Consider the following 18,850-nt stretch of genomic DNA (forward strand, 5'->3'; position numbering starts at 1 on the left):
TTGCCTTCTAATGCAATCCTGCCAAACACTCAAGGTAACAACCACTTTTTCTATTAAGTCTAGGCTAAATCCTTTTGGATACGCAAGGTATGAAGTACTAAAGAGATGATTGGGTGTAGATTTGATTTGTCACCAACTTCAGCTTCTCTTGGTAAGCTCACTTGTCATAATAATGCTATACATACACCGTGTGTGTTTTCACAATTGTCATTCCCCTTTAACAAAAACATAAAGTATACATTTTTTAATGCGCAATCTTTGCCAACTAACCCATGTAATACGATACACCTCTTCAAAAGAGATCAGGTCTGGGAGTTTTTAGCAGGACACATTCCACTTACATCATAAGTCATGATACCATATGGTTGCATATTGGGTGCGTTCACACAATAGGGCAAGCTAGGCTTACCCCAAAAAAAAAAATCTTTGGATCTAAATTCAAAGTGATTAGAGAGTTGAAAGTTGACAATCCCCATGACGATGGTGATGCCAAGGACAAGTCGGTGTAGTTTTTTTGACCTTTTTGATAGCCCTAAGTGTCTTTGACCCCTCAAGTTGCTGCTTGTGGTTTAATTATTTTTGGAATGATGAGAGATTGTTTAGTATCCCATACAAGGTAGCTTTTGTGACCCTGTAGGAGCCCCTCATCTCTTGCGCAAAGGTATCAAGGCTTCATGGCACGTCGCTCCATTGCTCGAAGCTATAGGAACCACGTACCTCCTCGTGAGACACCCACCTGTAGCCATTCACCCTGCTCAATCTTTCCTTTTATTGTGTACCCTGCTCAAGCTCGAACTTGCTCAGATTGCATATATATCCCTGTGGTCGTCATGCTTTCTCGTGTGAGTCCTTCGACCACCATTCATGTGGCTTCGATCCCTTCATTCATCCTTTGTGTCCTTCTCTCATGTCGTTCATGTCCAACGCTATATGCATCATCATGTTAATCATGTGTACTGTGATCTCCGTTGTCATCCTTCTGCCACATCTACCATCATGTCGCATTCTCTTCTGCTATCAGTTCTATCATCACCTCAACTTAGCTGCATGCTCAAGCTCCTTTTGCAGATCTTTGATTCTCCTTCTGTCATCAGCGAGCGACAGAAAGACCAGGAAAGGGTGAACCTGAAGGCTTACTTTTGTGTGTTTGATCCTTGTCTGCATTCTTGCTTTTTGAGGGAAGATCGAACCATGCTCGTGATCAACAAACTTTTGACGAAGTATTTTGGGAGCTCAGCGCCAGTCTGTGGCTTCTACTCTTGTGGGCGGAACACTTCTTCAGAGCAGCTGAATCGGTTGGGTTCCACCTCTATGTAGTCAACGATAATACTAGGCTGAAACAACGCATTATTAAAAGGAAGCCTGAGGCTCTGGATCAGTGCTCACACAAAACCGACCTTTAGTGTATTCAAGTCGAAGAGCCTACAAAAAATGTTTGTTTATGGTACGTTACAATATGTTTTTCTATGCTGCTAGTGTATCTTGTAGGAAAAATACTTGGATTTTTGTTCATTGTTCCTACTTGCTAAACAATTGCAAAGTTATTTCACACACACAACCCTTTTCAAGACAAGATTTGTTCTTAAATTATCCCTGTAATGTTTTTGCCATGTGAGAAGATGTTTTTCATGTGCCTACATTGCATCCTATAGATGTTATATTTGGCTTGTTGATCGTCATTTTTGTTCATAACAAAACAAATTGAAACTCATTAAAAAAGACAAAATCTTGAAGGTTCTCATACGCTCCAAACAGTGTATTTCAATTGGCTATCACTCTTACTATTTATGTCATATTAAGGTACTTTTGCAATATTTCGCTGGAGTTTTCTTTAGCTTGGAAAATTTTGCTCGGAGTCTACAAAGCACACGATGGAGAATGTATTACTAAGGTTGGGTTCACAATAGCCTACCTGCCATAGCTTTTGGAAGTGCTTACCAATGAGATTGTGCGCCTCTTCATGTGTATTCAGACTGCACAAGGAGCTCTGCCCGCCATGCCCCCGTGTTAGAATGAGTCACGCCCAAGAGCTGTAGTGAGGCTTCCGGCTTTTCCACCCTGCCCATGCAATGGACTCTCCATGTACAACCAATCAGTGTATGTGTTTTTCAGTCTGTTTGTGCAACCCACACATGGTGTGTGTGAACTCGAAGAGCAGACTGGTCAACGGACCAAGAATACTGGCAGTCTAAACACACCCTAAGTGTGAACACAAAGTAAAATAGCCTTAAAGTGATGGGTGTATGTACAAAGCATGGAGAAAAGAACCTCTTAATGAGGGAAAAAAAGTGTCCCGATTGTTCTAATTATGTTCACACACATACACATGGCAACAACCATCTAATTTTGTGCATTGTTGCTCAGGCACCAATGCATAGGCCAAGCGAACAAGAAAAGGCAATGAACCAGTAGGTGGATTTATATGTGCTACAGTTACATGCTTTTTCAGACTCAGATTCGGTATGACATATAAGTGGTCACTAGTGGTTTTTGTTTCACGCTCATGTTAGCTCATACATATTGTGGTTAAGCAAGAAGCAAACTAGGGTGGCCACTGCTACTTGTGGGGTTGAATGTAAAGTAGCTTTCACAACTACGAGTGAGTGTGTTTGGTTTAAATGCATGATTATTGACTTAGGTGCTCTATGTTCACTGGCGTCAAGCCTAAAGGTGGAAGGCCACCCTTCGTTACTTCGTTAGCGTAGAAAGCAAAATCACAATGTTGCCCTCTCGTTAATCCACGTGTTGGACTTTCAAACAATAGGTTCGCTTGTTATTTATGCCGTTTAATATGGCTTGTATGCTTTTCGATAGCACTACGCCATCATCCTTTGGCTCTATTTGCCTGCGGCTACCTCCACCCTGTGTAATCTCCTGGGCCTGCGTCACCTGAAGTAACAAGAAAGCGTACATACAACTGCTTAATGCTCACGTGCGACGGTCTTCGTATTGTTGAACAACTCCTTGAATCTAAACAGCTCTCTGTTTTGCAGAGTGCAAGTCTTGAATTGAGGCACCTCTCGACCCAACAGTAGGACAGCAACAATTGAGAGAGAGTTCATGATGAGATCGTATACTTCAGAAGACGCGGAGGCAAGTCTCCAGATGCATCTTGCACCTTAATGAAATGGATGAGAATATGTATGCTAGATATGATGCATCTTGCACCTTAATAAAATGGATGAGAATATGTATGCTAGATATGTACGTCGAATTGGTGCCCTCACACACATACACACAACTTTTCTCTTCTACGTTCTTGTTTTCTATTACCCTCCTCGGATCTCGTTCAATTCAATACAAATACGGCTAACGAAGACGTTTTCTTTAAGTTGGTCAAATTGGACGGTGGTCTTCAAGTTGAACACCTTGTACAACTATAGGATGCAAGGACGTCGATGTCAAGAGCGGGCGGGAATCATGGATTCAATGACTCGCACACCGGAGCGCCAATCAGTGGACAGGCTCAATTCCGCGTGCAGGAGTAAGGGGATAGGGAAATACAACGGAACTGTTGTGGCAAGATGGCGGGCAGTGGGCGAAAATGCTGGGTAGAACACCATAGCGGCGTGGCTGCACTGCTGGGCCTCCACGAGAAGTAGGTGCGGCGGTAAACGATGGTGGCGAAGCCTGACAGAGAGAGAGCTGGCGCCAACAGTGAGAGGGATTGGTAGCGGGTGGCATGATAGCATCGGTGCTAACAGCAGACTGCGATACTTGGAGGGCTTTGGACAGCATTGGACGAGCGACCACCCGAGCGCATTGGCTTGGAGATTGTCCGCTTTTGTTCGGGCCAGCAATACGCTACAATTGGTAGCATGCAGGATCAAAAAAAAAGATAGCAGAGGCAGTGACAATTGCAATTGAAAGGCGAGAAAGCAGGGTTGATTTGTATGAGTTACATGCCACCTTCAAGTTTTATGTTCAAGCTCCAACCAAATTATTATAACCCAATGCAATCATTATCCTATTTGTTTTATATGTAGCTATTCTAATGTTTAGCCGTAATCGCCCAAGAAAGGAGAATGGAGTAGCTAATGCACATAAATTCTTCCTGAATACAATATCAAAATCCAATCACTAATCGGTGCAGACCTTGATCGTTACTATCAAGAAAAGCGACATGGCCTCAACAAAAAAGAAATACATGTAAGGTGTCAATCGACATCCCCATCGTACAGAGTGAGAAAGAAAGAATCTCCACCCAGTGTCCCCTCTACATAGTTAACACTGTGACTAGATTGGTTTTTACAACTTGAATGAAGGTTGTTGTATACTTGGCGTAATTATCACTAAGCTTGGTCCCATCAGTATTTCATGCTGCAAAGATGTCCTACAAGTGCGTTTTGTTATGCCTTTCCCTTGCAACTTTATATGGATCATTTGAATGTAATATAATGCAAAGGAACGTAGCTGAACTACTAAGTGATTGTTGGTACCATTGCCATAGCATCACCTAATAGAGTCCATAATACATATCACATCCATGATGGACGTTTATGCATGGTGCGGCTATGTTCTATTGTTGCATTTGTTAAGTATTTAGGGAGGATAATATAGACGGCATTCGTAGTATTAATGACAGCTTAAACACTCTTAATCAAGTCTACACAACGCTAATAAGATTGCCAAAATGATGTGACCAAGCATAACTTTGATTAAACACAAGAATTGGTACAATGCTCACACACATTCAGTAGAGAAGTGGCCCTTTTATTAGAGAGGTAGAGAAGCTAGGGTTTCCAATAAGTAGGGGTTGATTTATCAACTGAAGGAGGGAATCATGGGGTTGCTGGATGGTTGGAATCCACGACCCATCCAAGTGGCTGAAGCTAGGTAAGTTGGTAGTGACTCCATGTGACAAAGGCTTCATAGCTCATAGGTAATAGACACAGTCTTAAGAATTAGTTGAACACATTTGGGGCATGAAAACCGGATCTTCCATACAAGTGGGGAGTATGAGCTTTAGCATACACACACTAAGTTGAGTTGTTGCAGGCTCTGCATCAATTTGTATGATGCCATAAAATCAATTCTTCAAACCACTACTCCATTGGCCAGTCAAGACATCTTGAGCACATCGTAGAAAAATAAACACAAACAGGCTATGGGATTGTTAGCTATGGTAAAGCTGTGCCTCAATGGCACCATGAAGGATTGGATATTTCAAACAGCTGAAGCGACGTGTTAAACAAGAATGGTAATTTTTGGAAGAGACATGCAACTCAAATGTATCCGAAGTACTGGGTAACACATGTACTGCGTCACTATCATCCACTCTCGGTAGTTGACCATCTTGCACCCAAATTACATGTATTCGCACTCCTTGACATCTATACAATTTTATGCTGCTACCCTTAAGATTGTAAAGTGTATGTTGAAGTACGGTTTTCTTGGCCCTTTGTCAAAAATTGAATATAGGAAAGCATATTGTGGTGTGAATGGCTGTTAAGGACAAGGTTGTGGGCAAGCCTTATTGTCTTGGCAAGCACACTATTTATCCAATATAAGATCCTTCAAGAGTTGTGAGTGTGTGTGTGTGTGTGTGTGTGTGTGTGTGTGTGTGTGTGTGGAGAACTCAGGCCATGCACTTGCTCATCAGCTTCCAATCAGTGATTAGCAATCATGAACATTGGTTGTTGCAAATTCCAGCTCTCTGCGTAAGGAATTAGGTTTCTGCTTTTACTAAGGTTCACGGAGAAGGCATGTTTAGAGATAAAAGAAGAAAGACAACTTCAATCCTTGGTCCACTAAGACCAGGTGTATGATGACACGGTTCCAGGTATGCTCATTAAAGGAAATTCTGGTAGTTTCCATTGTACCGCAGGCAGTGTAAATCCACAGCCTAGAGTGATGCGAATATTATCCACTTGTGGTTCTCATAAGTTAGTTGAGGACACTGGAGCCTTTAAGCCCGATACTCTTCAAGCCGTAGACCCATTGACATAAAGAAACATATCAAATATCTAGTTCCACATGCTGTTGATCGCAAGAAACTGCTTGATCTAGGGCTCATGTATCTGAATGAAAGAATAGTTTATGAGAATGTTTGCTATGTATCGCGAACTTAATTAGGCAGTGTTTGCAGCAGCTTTGTCTCATCTGTATGATTCCTAAGCACAGATCTAGATGTATACCGTAATGATAACATTGATTTTTGTACGAATTCCTGGAGCAGTTGCCAAAAATTGTCCTTCTGAACACAAAGAATGATGCTGTCCTGCTCAAACCAGTGCCACGCACATCCGTCATCCTTGTAGAAGTCCATACTCATGATTCTTGTGTTCTGCACATTAATCTTCTCCTGGTCGCCGTTTGTTAAGAGATGCCCGTTGCATCAGCCTCACTAGGGACTGGACCACCTCCGACATTGGTGGTCGGAACTCCATTTCAGGCTGTTTACCAAGAAACAAGAGACACAATGAGCATAACAGACTCTATTGAGCGAGTTAAATTAACAATGTCAGAGCTACCCTCACCTGTATACACTGTGCAATGATATCCGCAAATCTTGACAGTGATTTTGCAGGGTACATGCCATTCAAGCATGGATCGACCATGCTTCCTAAAGCATCAATGTCATGGAGCTGTGGAGTCGCCCAGCGTACAAGGGACTGCTCTGCTCTGGGCCTTGTACTGCAATCCACCAGCATTCCACGTCTATTAGGCACAGCCTCTAGCAACTCCAAAAACATTGCAAGCCGACTACCATTTGCTCAAACAAAGACTCACCTGTCCATCGGTTTGCGCCCTGTCAACAGCTCGAGCAGCACCACACCAAAACCATAAACATCACTCTCCCAAGTGTAGATTCCAGACATTATACATTCAGGGGCACTATATCCAGAAGGAAACACCGTGGTGGAGACCTACTCACGTAAACACAACGGTATATTTAAACATGAAGCATAAAATTAACAAATTTGGACCAAACTATGTTTCACTTGCTCTACCTGCATGTCTGGATTAGATGACAATGTTGAGATCCCACTGTCAGAGAGGTGAGGGTTTAATTCATCATCGAGTAAGATATTGGCAGATTTTAAGTTCCTGTGGATAACAGCAGGTTGACACTCTTCATGAAGATACCTGCCCCATATACAAGCGTAAATATTGCAGCCACATCAGAAAGCCAAACCCCAATTATTAGCATGAAAAGGAACTACATACTCCAAAGCCCTTGCTGTGCCCAGTGCAATCTTTACTCGAATGTTCCACGTTAGCTCACTTCTGAATGACTCATCCCATGTATGCAAAATGTCGCTCAATGCCCCCCTCTGGAAATATTCATAAACCAGCAATCGCTGACCATGCTCAGCACAATATCCCACCAATTCTGCAAGGTTAGCATGTCGGAGGCGTGAAATACTTGATACAATGTCCATAAAATCATCCTCCTTCTGAACTGATGGAGCAGAAGAAAGATCGATTTTCCTGACTGCCAAAATCTGCCATATAGAACACATGAGAGTGGATCCAAATTACAAAAACGTCCTGAATACATGATCATTCACACACAGCTTCCAAATGAATAGAAGCCATACCTTGCCATTTGACAGCTCTCCCCTGTATACCGGACCAAGGGCACCTGTGCCAAGGAGTTGCTCTTGACTGAAGCTATTGGTGGCAAGTTGCAAATCAGCGACAGAGTATGCCGATGCAGAAATTGGACTTTTCCCTCTTCTGCTTGAAGCTTTCCTTCCCAGCACCTTCTCTATGATAGGCTCCTTGAAGTTCTCTGAAGGAGGTGGCTTTAGTACAGTCTCTGGAGGCAGCAGGCTCGCCATAAACTCATGTTTTTCTTTTGCTGCTTCAAAACAAAACAATCAGCCCAACAGAACCAGGACATTTACTAAGATGCATGCACATAGCATAAATACTAAAATCAATTCCACATTCAACTTTACAGGAAAGTGCAAGTTACAGACTCAGGAAAGTCATCCACAAGGGAATGTAACCAGGTTTGATGTGATTCCATGAAACCAACATTGCCCATGGTTATGGCCAAGTTATTCCAAGGACATCTTCCAGTGATCAATATGTACAAAGTGGCATCTCCTAACAACACAGCATATTACAATCACCACACGAAAACTCATTGGAATTCCGACGATACAAAGAGAGACATTGCTAAACTCTGCTCCGTTGAGTGCAGCTACCTATGCCACTACAATTTTCCCGCGGGGGGGGGGGGGGGGGGGGGGGGGGGGGGGGGGGGGTTATAATCAGTAAGTGATGATCAAACTTGTCTGTTCGATCAAACGAATAACACCACAACTTTTTTAGTTCCTCTCAATTGGTTTGGATACAGAAGGGGCTCAAACATGCTATTCTGCCTTCACTGGACAAACGATGTCTTACATGCACGGTTACCTTCATATTGACATTATCAGATGAAAAACAATCTGAACTCACAAACTACAAAGAGCAAAACACACCACAACTAAAAAAACTGAGCAACAAGGAAATAAGGCATAGTCAAGAAATCATACACAAAAAAGCAAAAACAAAAACCTTTGCCTTGACTAAAAGTCTACTTGATTGAAAAATGAAGGATATCAAGCAGATATAGGCAAATTTGACAGAAATGTGAAGTTTCATCCAACTTTGATTTAACTATAACCCTGCACATTACTAGCAAGATCGTTGCCAAGCCTGACTAAACATGAGGCAAATGAGGTGAAGTGTACATCCCAGGAGGGAGACAAGCCTAGTTGACCACCTGGACATGATTGAAACAAGCACAAACAAGAAAAGAAGAAAAGTGAATGTGGTACTTTATACTACCTGGTGTTTCTGGAGTATAGGATCCTAATACAGGAGCTGTTGATTGGAACTTTTCTTCATCATTACCATTGTGTCTTGATCTTCGGCGTAAGAATACAACAACAAGACCAGCAACAATGATGCTTAGAATAAGAGCAAACACTATTCCAGCAATAGCTCCACCATTGATGGAGGGCTTCTTGCCATTCTCTGCATTTGTTGAACTAGCTTTTGCATTAGGTTCCCGTCCAGATGTTGGGACTGGAGGGGGTGGGGTAAAGGGTGGGGGAGGAGGAGCTGGAGAAGAGCTGAAAGAATTGCCACCAACCCTGTTTCATTCATTCATCAAACTGATAAGCCCAATAAAATACAGGTCAGATAGCAGATGCTTAGACAAATACAAAGGATGGAGATCGTGCCTTAAATTCGGAATGGAGCTGAAAGAAGCAGGCAACCAGCCTGAGAATTGATTGTTCTCAATATTCCTGGAAAGATTAAGCACAAACCACATCATTCCCATGCACAGATCCGATCCATTGTACTTGTTACACAAATGCATGGCCCTTGTCTATAGATTCACACTTTCTCTTCCAATCCTGAAAGAACTTACAGATTCTGGAGCTGCAAAGTGGCCAGCATGTTCAAATCTCCAGTCAAATGATTGTTCTGCAGATACCTGAGAAAGTGCACTATCAGAATCTGAGGCTGCACAGCATAGTCAGGATAGGTGAAGGAACTTCACCATTAGACTCCTAATTAAGCCATAAACTTAGTTCACCTTAACCTTACAAGGAGCTTTATAATAAATTCAAAAGTTCCAGACAATTTTTGAGTGTGTATAAAGTTGAATTTGCGGGAATCTTAAAAAGATGGCAGTGCATGTCTAGCGTCTAGACTCTAAACTCCCTAAGAAATAAATCAATTCTCAAAGCTAATTTTTTTGCAAAATTTAGGAATGCTTGGTAAATTTGACATTTTTGAAAAAGAATAGACAGATATTGGGTAATATAAAACAACAACCTTAATTCAACCAAATAAAACACTGCAGTTTCCAACATTCTTTGCCTCAACTTTTTAAAAATGCAAAATGTACATGGAAGAGAGCGTGTATAAAGGAACTTACAAAGAGCTTAAGCTGTACAACGAGGAAAAAGACTGTGGCAAGTTGCCTGACATATTGTTGAAAGATAAATCTCTGCAGAAAAGAAGTTCAAGAAATTAAGAAACATTGATAAGCTCATGCTCATTATGCACATTCTACTCACAGAGTCATGTATAGCTTATCAAAAATAGGCGCTCCTAGCGGAATTTCTTTACTTTGTTCATGAATTGTCCCAGTTACAACTGTTTTGTGACCACACACACAATCTGATATAAAACTAAGTGCTAGTGGCACCTTGGCCTGTTGTTGTAGGCACTTGGCCCCACAAGCAACTTAAAATCGCTTGCAATCTACAACAGTCCCCGAAAAGCACATAAAACATTTGTGTCTGAAGCACCCAGAGAAGCGTCAGCACTGTCACGCCATTTACATACAGACCATGTCAACGAGCACAAACTCAACATTTTGCGGCACAAATCCCGACGCATTTTACAGGCAGCATTGAAAACAAAAGAAATTATCCGTCTCACTTCTTCACCTCAAGGGGTCTTTCTTGACCGCTGAAATCTTCAATTTCTTCTTTGCAATCAAAGATTTTATTGCTTTCCTAACCAAGATGGTTTGATTTTGAGAATATCAATAGGATCTCTAACTCCTGACATTTTTTCTTTGTCTCGAGAGCTGATGGTGCCTTCATCTCTCTCCGAACTTGAAAATCAACTGCACACGCTCCTCTCGCATATACACAAAGAAACTTGGAGTAATCAAGGAAGTGATCCAAGAACAGATTAGCCCATAGCCTCGTCAAGTTTGCTAATCCCTAGCAAATTAGCAATTCCTTTAGCGTTTTGCATTTTCAGCCTTCAGCCTCACAGATCCAAGCATCCACCCTTGGGCCTTGGCACCTCCAACTCCCATTTCAAGCTTCCCATACCCTCTCCCATCTCTTGCAAGTTGAGAGAAAAACCATCTCTACCCTCTAGCCTCATGCGGGGAAGTCATCGCGACCCTCTCATGTCACCAAGACGTAGCAATTGCTAACTTGAGTTGTTGGTTTCTTTCTGATGATTTTTGTTTAATTTTTGGGACCCTCTTTTTGAAGTTGCAAATGGCCGAACATTGTATGGCCAGTGTGAAACGGCCGACGAGCGAGAGTTTCACCCGCAGTCATGAAGGACAGGTCACCACGAGTTGGTCGGGCCAATCACCACTGGAATCCGAGCAGTAAAAGGGTGTCTAGGCTCAATTCAAAGTCATTTAGGCCCCTCGTTACACTTATAAGTCAGTGGGTACTAGGAGATTAACTCAAAAGAGGCATAAGGGACACATAGCGGCTCCAGATGCATCTGCCAAAAGCATCAGCAAGAGGGGGCGCTCATTTCAAGAAAAGGGGCTGATTTGACTTGAGAAGTGTGCTACAGTGTGTGTGAGTAGTGGGTGCAGGTGCTCACAGCTTTAATGGAAAGCTTACCTTCTCCCTTGCTCTATGTAGCCCGACGATTTGCTCTCGCGCATCTCTCTCCCCCCTTTGCACATATGGTATGCCCCATTAGTTGGGGTTCTCAGATGACCATGTACTGTTCTGGGGGATTTATGCGCGTTTGCCAAGGCAAGAGCCTTCTGTACAGAAACCGGATTAGCTAATTGCTAATCCCCTTCAGGTACGCACAATTCCATCGCAAAAACGAAGAGTTTTCTCGTGTGAAAACTCGTCCAATTTATAGGGGAATTGTCCCATTGCGTGCGGGAGCACCTGAGACACGCGTAGGTGTGCTCGCTCCACTCGAAACGGTCCAAAACAGAGAATTACAGCCTGCTGTGTTTTTCTGCAGGTTTATGGTTTCGCACCTGAACTGCAGGGAATCGCCAAAGGAACCTCAGAAAGGCCTTGGGATGCGTGTACAGGGAAGTAGGCACCTAACAGTGGCAAAACAGAAAATTACAGCATGCTGAAATTGACCTGCAGCTCACTAGAAAGCTTCCATACCGCAAGGGGAAGTGTCCTTGACGTGTACTTTTGACCTACAGGGATTTTTGCACCGTTATGTTGGCGAAATTGGGTCAAAAACTTGCAATTACGGCCATGGACAGGTTTGGACAGCTTGGTGAGGGTTAGGTGAAAGCGTTTGGCTCGTTTATTTGCCAGGGGAGCCTCGGGAAAGCATTGGGTGCTTGTAGAGGAATCTCGTCTAATTCAAGGGGCAAGTGACCCTACAGGTGCGAGAGCTCGAGGGCTATCCACAAAAGCGATCAGCACGCAAATCGGAGCGCAAAACAGAGAATTCAGCGAGCTGTAATTTCTCGCCAGGTTTTGCAAAGTGCGTGGAAAGTCCATATTTACTTGGGATTTTTTCCGTGGAGACTTCTACTGGGTAAAAGTCCTCGTGCCCTAAATACCCCGGACAATGGAAACGGAGTTTGCCAATGACAAGTGTAATGGCAACATCACATCTAGGTGTCACTAGAACTGCCTCCGCATGTGGCCTTATTCTGTCGGGCGTAATTCCACTTCGAGCCACCAATTCAAGTGGGCAATATGGTCTGCTCTTTTTGGCCGCCTTCTTATTCTTTCCAAACCTCTGGTTCTTTATTCGTTTCTTGCCCTTTCTGTCCTCATCAGTCGAATCAGAAGAGGAAGAGATCCCAACTGTCAGAAGAAGATGCGGACGAACTAGACAATCCTTTGAAGCGTACATGCTTCTTCTGTTTTCTTGCATTCGCAAAAGGAGATTAACGGCCCAAATAACCAAGGTAGTCAGTTCCCTTGTTGCATTTCTTCAGTTGCTTCTTCGCTCCCAAAAGTTGGTTGACTCGTCTTCAACGTCATCAAGTTCATCTTTAGTAAACATCCTTGGGACAGGAGGTTTCTTGAGGGCCGACTGTACTGGGGTATCAATGGCTTTCTACCACTGAGTATGCACTTCATCAATCAGGTGCCGGGTCAAAGATTTGGCATATTGTGGATCCTTCGCAAACTGGAGCATCTGCTTCGCGTAGTCATCAACCTGTTGTTGCTGATGTTGCATCTCCATTAGTTGATACTCCACCCCGTAGGCCGAAGTGGCCCGTATTCTTGATCTGTTGATCCATTCGAATTTCCCGTTCTGCCTCACGTTCCAGAAGTGTCAAGAGGGTTCGTCTGATTCTTGCGAGAATCATCACCATAATCCATGTGTGTCCGAAAAAAGGGATCGGATTTCCAAGTAGAAGAGAAATCGATTGAGCTCTGATACCACTGTAACAAACTTAAACACCCCAAGTCAAGAATGTGGCACGACACACGAGAATCACTTCAAAATACCACACTCTTAAATCACAATTCGATTGAGTTGACACAACCCGACGTAGTTCCGTGCCCAGAGAGATTGGCCCCAAAGACTGGCGCCCCTTTCGGTATTTCTTTTTATATTAATGCTTGAGCAAAGTACAGTTGCCCGCGGGTCCTCTCTGCTCGGAGGCTCGGAGGCACTTCTGAGCCAGAGTGGCCCGAGGTTTTATTTAAAGGCCCTTGGCCATGGACAAGCAATTACATGAAAAGCTTTCAAACTCAAAAGCAACAAGCCCCAAAAGCTGGTAGTGTGAAACGCGAAACTGCCATATTGCTCTCCGTACAGCCCGTAAAACGCAAAGCGTCCGTACGGCCTATCACGTCAACCAGCGTAAATTGTGGCGTCCGTACTGCTTTGTGTCAGTCCTTTTTTAATCTTTCTAGTGTCCCTAGGGTCCCATCGGACGGGACACTATAAGTTGGAACAACTTATAAGTCTGTCCTGTCAGTTGGGTGCCACGTCATGATTTTGTGACACACTCCTCCTTGGGATCATGAGCTCACCCCACCTCGATCTCTAGTCTGTGTGATCATTGATGACACTGAGCTGACCAATAGCTACACGTGAGCTGTGCGGCATGTAGGTATCCATATAGTGTGGTGGTTGTATGAACCTGTCCTCCAATATGGTAAGAAAATGATCTCTGTTATGTGACATCTTCCGTTGGAGGGAGATGTGATCAAGTTTGTCTGATATAGAGCTGCTCGAGATCCTGTCGGATCACTATTTTTCTCTTACTACATGAGGGGGGTCAAGGACCGGGGTCGTATTGAAAAGGTGGCAAACTCTCAAGGTCAAGGCCGTGTGCGCCGAACCATACGAAGTCTGTCAATGGTGGCATGTGCCACGAAGAAGGGTCCATGTCTGCTAGTGAGTGTGACTACTATGTAGATATAGGAGGTGACCACCTCTACTTGTCCTGCTACTGCGGTAAATGTGGTTGCTCGTCGGATTGATGTGGACGTGTACAGGATCATGACCTTGGTTTTCCCAAGGTTCACTGTGAGTCCCTTGTCTGTACCAAACTCATCCAAAGCTCCCATATGGCTCTGTAGGCCCTCCGGTGACTCTGAGATCAATACAAGTCATCAGCATATAGCATAATGTGGACTGGAGTACCTGCTAGGTAAGCTCCCGCTCCTCCCGCTCGTAGGATGTAGTCGGAGATCTCGTCTATGTGCAGTCCGAAGAGGGTCAGGCAGAGGCGAAATCCTTGCTTAACACCAATGGTGCTAGCAATAGACTCTCGCATACCGCTTGGGCAACAAACTTCCCAATCACTCTCTCATAGAGAGCATATGTCACCAGCGTGTGACTACTATCTATCCTTTTTGTTGATTTCTTTCTTATTATCTATTTACTTTCACTTTTTGGAAACACCCCTCGGGAAATCTAACTACCCTGCATTGCATAGCTAGTGTGGAACTGTCCAGAGGGAGTCCAGGCCTGAGGGCAAAAGAGCACTAAGGTTGGACAAGGACTATGGTTAGCCAAGTGGGGTCATTGACTAGCCAAAGTGGAATCCTTTGCTACAGAGGCTACATTTCAGTTCTCGATGTGGCCGCAGTGTACAAAGAGGGTCGGATGACCTAGAAAGATACAATGGCAGCATCTCCTAAAATTTAGGGAACTGCTATTTTGGGACCTGAAAATGTCTTCGCATCATTACGTGCAGTTTGACATGGGGATCATTTTGTTACTCTGTGGCCAAGTCAACAGAGGCTGCAGGTGAGATATTTTTAGACCCGAGGGTCTAAAGCGGGAAAATGCACAAATGAGTGACACTTGGCACTCTGAGGCCAGTTTACTACTTATAGAGAAGGCAAAAACGTGATTTATAGCTGGGAGGCTCATTTTGCAAGTCTCTGTCACAGGTTAAGAGCTATGGAGTGCTTGCTTTCCCTCTTATGCACAGTGCGGTGCCAGGAGTGATGCCCTGCACGCTACGCACTGCCCTCTCTCTCCCCTTTGGCAGTATGTTATGCCCCTCTAGTGGGCTCTTCATTTGACCAATGTACAGTTGTGTGGGTTCATGCGCGATTGCCGAGGCAAGAGCCTCTTGCACAGGTACTGGATTAGCTAGCGGCTAATCCCCCCGCAGGTACAGGTGAATTCGGAGAGGTTTCACGCCAGAAATCTCGTCCGATTCAAAGGGCAAGTAGCCCTACAGGTGCGGGAGCTCGAGGACTTGCTACGGATGCGACCGGCACGCGAAACGGAGCCCGAAACAGTGAATTACAGCCTGCTGTGTATTTTTGCAGGTTTAGGGTTTTGGCCCTAAACGGACCCTAATACCCCCAGGAGGTTCGGGGACGCAAGGGGACCGCTGTACAGGTGATCTGGCGCATTTTCAGGGCTGAAAACAGAGAATTCAGCGTGCTGCAGATTCTCGCCAGGTTTTGCAAAGTGCCCGTATGCATCGGGAAAGTCGGCCTATGCGTGGGAATACTGACTGTGAAGGGTCCTAGTATAGTTATGCTGCCGAAATCGGGCCGGAACAATTGAAATTCAGCCCAGTTTGTGCGGGGCAGCCTATAGGGATCCACAGCGTTTATTCCCTCTTTTGAACAATAAAGAAATACCGAAAGGGGCGCCTAAGTTAGGGGCCAATCTAGTGTCTGTCTACTCATACAGGTGCAATCTAGCAGCCTGTATCCCTCTCCCCTTTGTTGTGTCTTGAAAGTACAGGTAAAATAGACGACTAATAATGGGTGAAAGCTAAATCAAGATTTAAAGTAAAGTCTACCGCCCTTTTTGGATTGAACAGGCCGGTTTCATGGTTCCATCGACGGGATTAAATCACTTTTTCCCATAGAAGTGAGCCTTGGTCAGTTTTGGGCTTGAAGACACAGAGGATCATAGACCAGACACTGGGAATTGCAATTATGGCTGACAGACCAGATGATGTGATTGAAGAGGTCTCCTCTTCACAGGGTCAACAGACACATGAAGTGGGTGAGTCCTCAAGACCACCACAGACAGATGACGATATATTCAGGACCCAGTTGGCTACTGCTGTGGCTATGTTCACACAAGTAATGCAGAATCCGAGGTTTTTAGCCTTTCTGCAACCTCCTGTTCCGTCTCAGCAAGTTGGGTCACTGGATCATATTCAAAAGCCTGTTAAGGCTCGAGCACAGGTGATTCATACCGCACAGTCAATGGAAACACCTGTACACTTGACGGAGAACATGCAGTCTCCACAACCTTAACCTAAGGTGCAAGAACAGGTGGCTGAGATGCCAGTCTTTCAGGCTGTACCAGTTCAGCCCGCCACCTTTCAGCAGCCTATAGCTGGTTCTAATGGGCAGGGAAGCAACCTACAGGCTATGCAACAGGTCTTCCCACCACCTTCAGTACACCCTGGCTATTTTGGAGGTGGATCGGTATTCCAGAGCATGGCTGGTCATGCACCTGGAAATCAGTTTTACACGCCATGAACAGTGTTTGGGGGTGCTCAAACGATGATGCCTAACCCCATGTACAGTGTCATGGGTATGCTACCAGGGTTTCAAAGCACTCAGGGCCAATTTGGGATGCCACAAGCAAATTTTGGTATGGCTGGAATTACAAATCAGCAGCCAAATATGGCATTTCCAGGTCAAGTTAATAGCGGCCAAGGAACACAGATGAACCCTAATAGTGTTCCCATGTTTCAGTCACTTCCATATGACAATTTAACGCCGTTGGAGAGGCCAACTCCGTACAAAGAAGGTGGCAAAGGTGTGTCATTCACGACCTTTACAGGGTTTGATGACAGGAAGAAGGCTCTCTCATTCCTCCAGCAGTTTGACAAGGCCTATGCAGGGGGAAACTTTACAGAGGCTTCAAAGGTCCGCAAGGCAGCCACTTTCTTGACTGGGAATGCAGGACAATGGTGGACAACTTTATTGCTTCAAGGGCAAGCTCCGTCCACATGGATTTACTTCAAGCAGATTTTTGCAGCAGCATGGTTATCTGATGATTTCGAAGCAGATGTCATGACAGAATGGCACCAGCTAAATGCTGCCACTTGCAGAAATCTGGATGATTACAATCGGAAGTTTTGGAAAGCTCTACTTCCAGTAACTTCCTATAGGTTTGTGCCATTGACAGAACAGATTGAAAAATATTGTTGTGGCCTACCTAAAGGATTGAGAAAGTACTATACGAAGACAAAAGTCACTACTTTGACACAGCTCATCGAGGTAGCAAACACTGGCAATGGTTTGCTCAAGGGAGAAGATTGTGAATTTAACACTGGCGTCAAGGCAGGATCAGGCAAGAAAAATTCAGCCAAGAAGCACGTTCCCAATGAGGCTCCTAAAGGGACTCAGGAGTCAGCCAACGCAGGGAAAGACAAAGCTACGGCTGAATCAGAAAAAGGACCAGCAAAGAAATGGAAAAGACGTTTTCCTCGCAAGTCAGAAGAGCAAAAGAAGGTCCTGAGGACAGAGAACACATGCTTTATATGTGAGCAGCCTGGCCACATTGCTTATAACTGTCCTACAAAGAAAAGGCCAGCTGATTCTGAAGACAAGGAGGACAGGAAAGGAAAGAAGCCCATGGCTGGTCTAGTGCCAGATATGGTGGGCGACAAGCCAAATTCAGATGCAAGTGAGCTTTGCAGAGCATGGGGAAAGGTCAGGGATCAAACAGTGCTTATCTTCTTTGATCCAGGTGCCAAAGCCAACTTTATTTCCCCAGAATTGGCTTCAAAGTTGGGAATCAGACCTGAAGAGATGGGGTATACAGCAGAGGCAGGTTTGGCATGTCCTGGCCATACAGAGGCTGTGACACCCATCATTGGAAAGTTGCGTCTACATATCCAGTCCTATGTAGATGCTGAAGAATTTTACATCATGCCACTGGACGGATGTGATGTGTTGCTAGGTATTCCTTGGTTGTTTCGTGTACAGGGAATCATGGATGCCTACAACAAAAAGATCACTGTACAGAGCAGGGGAAAGACTCACATTCTGGATGTAAAGCTTAAAGGAGAGTCAATTCCTACTGTATCAGCTTCTGCTATTACTTCTGTAATGAAAAAGCATCTTTCTGCGTACTTGGTTTTTGCACGTGAAGTGTCAGATTGTGATGAATCAAATTTATCTGTGCTAGATAAAGAAAGGTCAATGTTTTTACAACAGTACAGTGACTGTTTTTCCGATTCATTACCGTCTCAATTACCGCCAGAGAGACCCGAGGACCATGCGATAGATTTGGTGCCAGGCAGTAGCCCACCAAATAAGCCTCCGTACAGGGTTAGTGCGGCTCAGCAGAAAGAGATAATGGGCCAAGTACAGGAGCTGTTAGAAAAGGGGCTGATTCAGCCTAGTTCATCTCCATTCTGTTCTCCAGAGTTGTTGGTGCAGAAAAAGGATGGCTCATGGCGTATGTGCATCGACTACCGTGCACTGAACAAGAATACCATCAAGAATAGGTTCCCTATACCTAGAATTGATGATATTATGGACAAATTAGAAGGAGCAGCTATGTTTAGCAGGATAGATCTAAAGAGTGGGTACCATCAGATCCGCATTAGATCAGAGGATGTGCACAAGACTGCTTTTAGAACGACGTTTGGCCTTTACGAATTTTTAGTGATGCCCTTTGGTCTCACAAATGCTTCTGCTACGTTCAATAGGATGATGGACAGAATTTTCCGTCCACA

General features: G+C 44.3%; 1 protein-coding gene and 1 long non-coding RNA gene across 2 annotated transcripts in view; one reads left to right on the plus strand and one right to left on the minus strand.

The window, feature by feature from the left end:
- The first annotated feature begins 227 nt into the window (after positions 1 to 227).
- LOC147436734 (uncharacterized) lies at positions 228 to 4,286 on the plus strand. The gene is made up of 2 exons (XR_015184754.1): positions 228 to 1,444; positions 2,994 to 4,286. It is a non-coding gene; the product is annotated as an uncharacterized LOC147436734 (long non-coding RNA).
- A 1,505-nt stretch (positions 4,287 to 5,791) lies between these two features.
- LOC147436735 (protein STRUBBELIG-RECEPTOR FAMILY 8-like) overlaps positions 5,792 to 18,850 on the minus strand; it is a 43,943-nt gene continuing 30,884 nt past the window's right edge. Inside the window, exons 7-16 of the mRNA XM_086486167.1 lie at positions 9,890 to 9,961; positions 9,377 to 9,442; positions 9,186 to 9,251; positions 8,788 to 9,095; positions 7,545 to 7,807; positions 7,171 to 7,448; positions 6,954 to 7,089; positions 6,733 to 6,869; positions 6,480 to 6,636; positions 5,792 to 6,395 (exon numbers count right to left, since the gene is read on the minus strand). Of these exons, the coding sequence (XP_086342293.1) occupies positions 6,294 to 6,395; positions 6,480 to 6,636; positions 6,733 to 6,869; positions 6,954 to 7,089; positions 7,171 to 7,448; positions 7,545 to 7,807; positions 8,788 to 9,095; positions 9,186 to 9,251; positions 9,377 to 9,442; positions 9,890 to 9,961 (1,585 nt within the window). The 3' untranslated portion in view covers positions 5,792 to 6,293. The remainder of the gene's footprint in view (positions 6,396 to 6,479; positions 6,637 to 6,732; positions 6,870 to 6,953; positions 7,090 to 7,170; positions 7,449 to 7,544; positions 7,808 to 8,787; positions 9,096 to 9,185; positions 9,252 to 9,376; positions 9,443 to 9,889; positions 9,962 to 18,850) is intronic.

Source organism: Adiantum capillus-veneris, chromosome 17 (assembly GCF_014529385.1).
Source record: "Adiantum capillus-veneris isolate H3 chromosome 17, ASM1452938v2, whole genome shotgun sequence".
NCBI lineage: Eukaryota > Viridiplantae > Streptophyta > Polypodiopsida > Polypodiales > Pteridaceae > Adiantum > Adiantum capillus-veneris.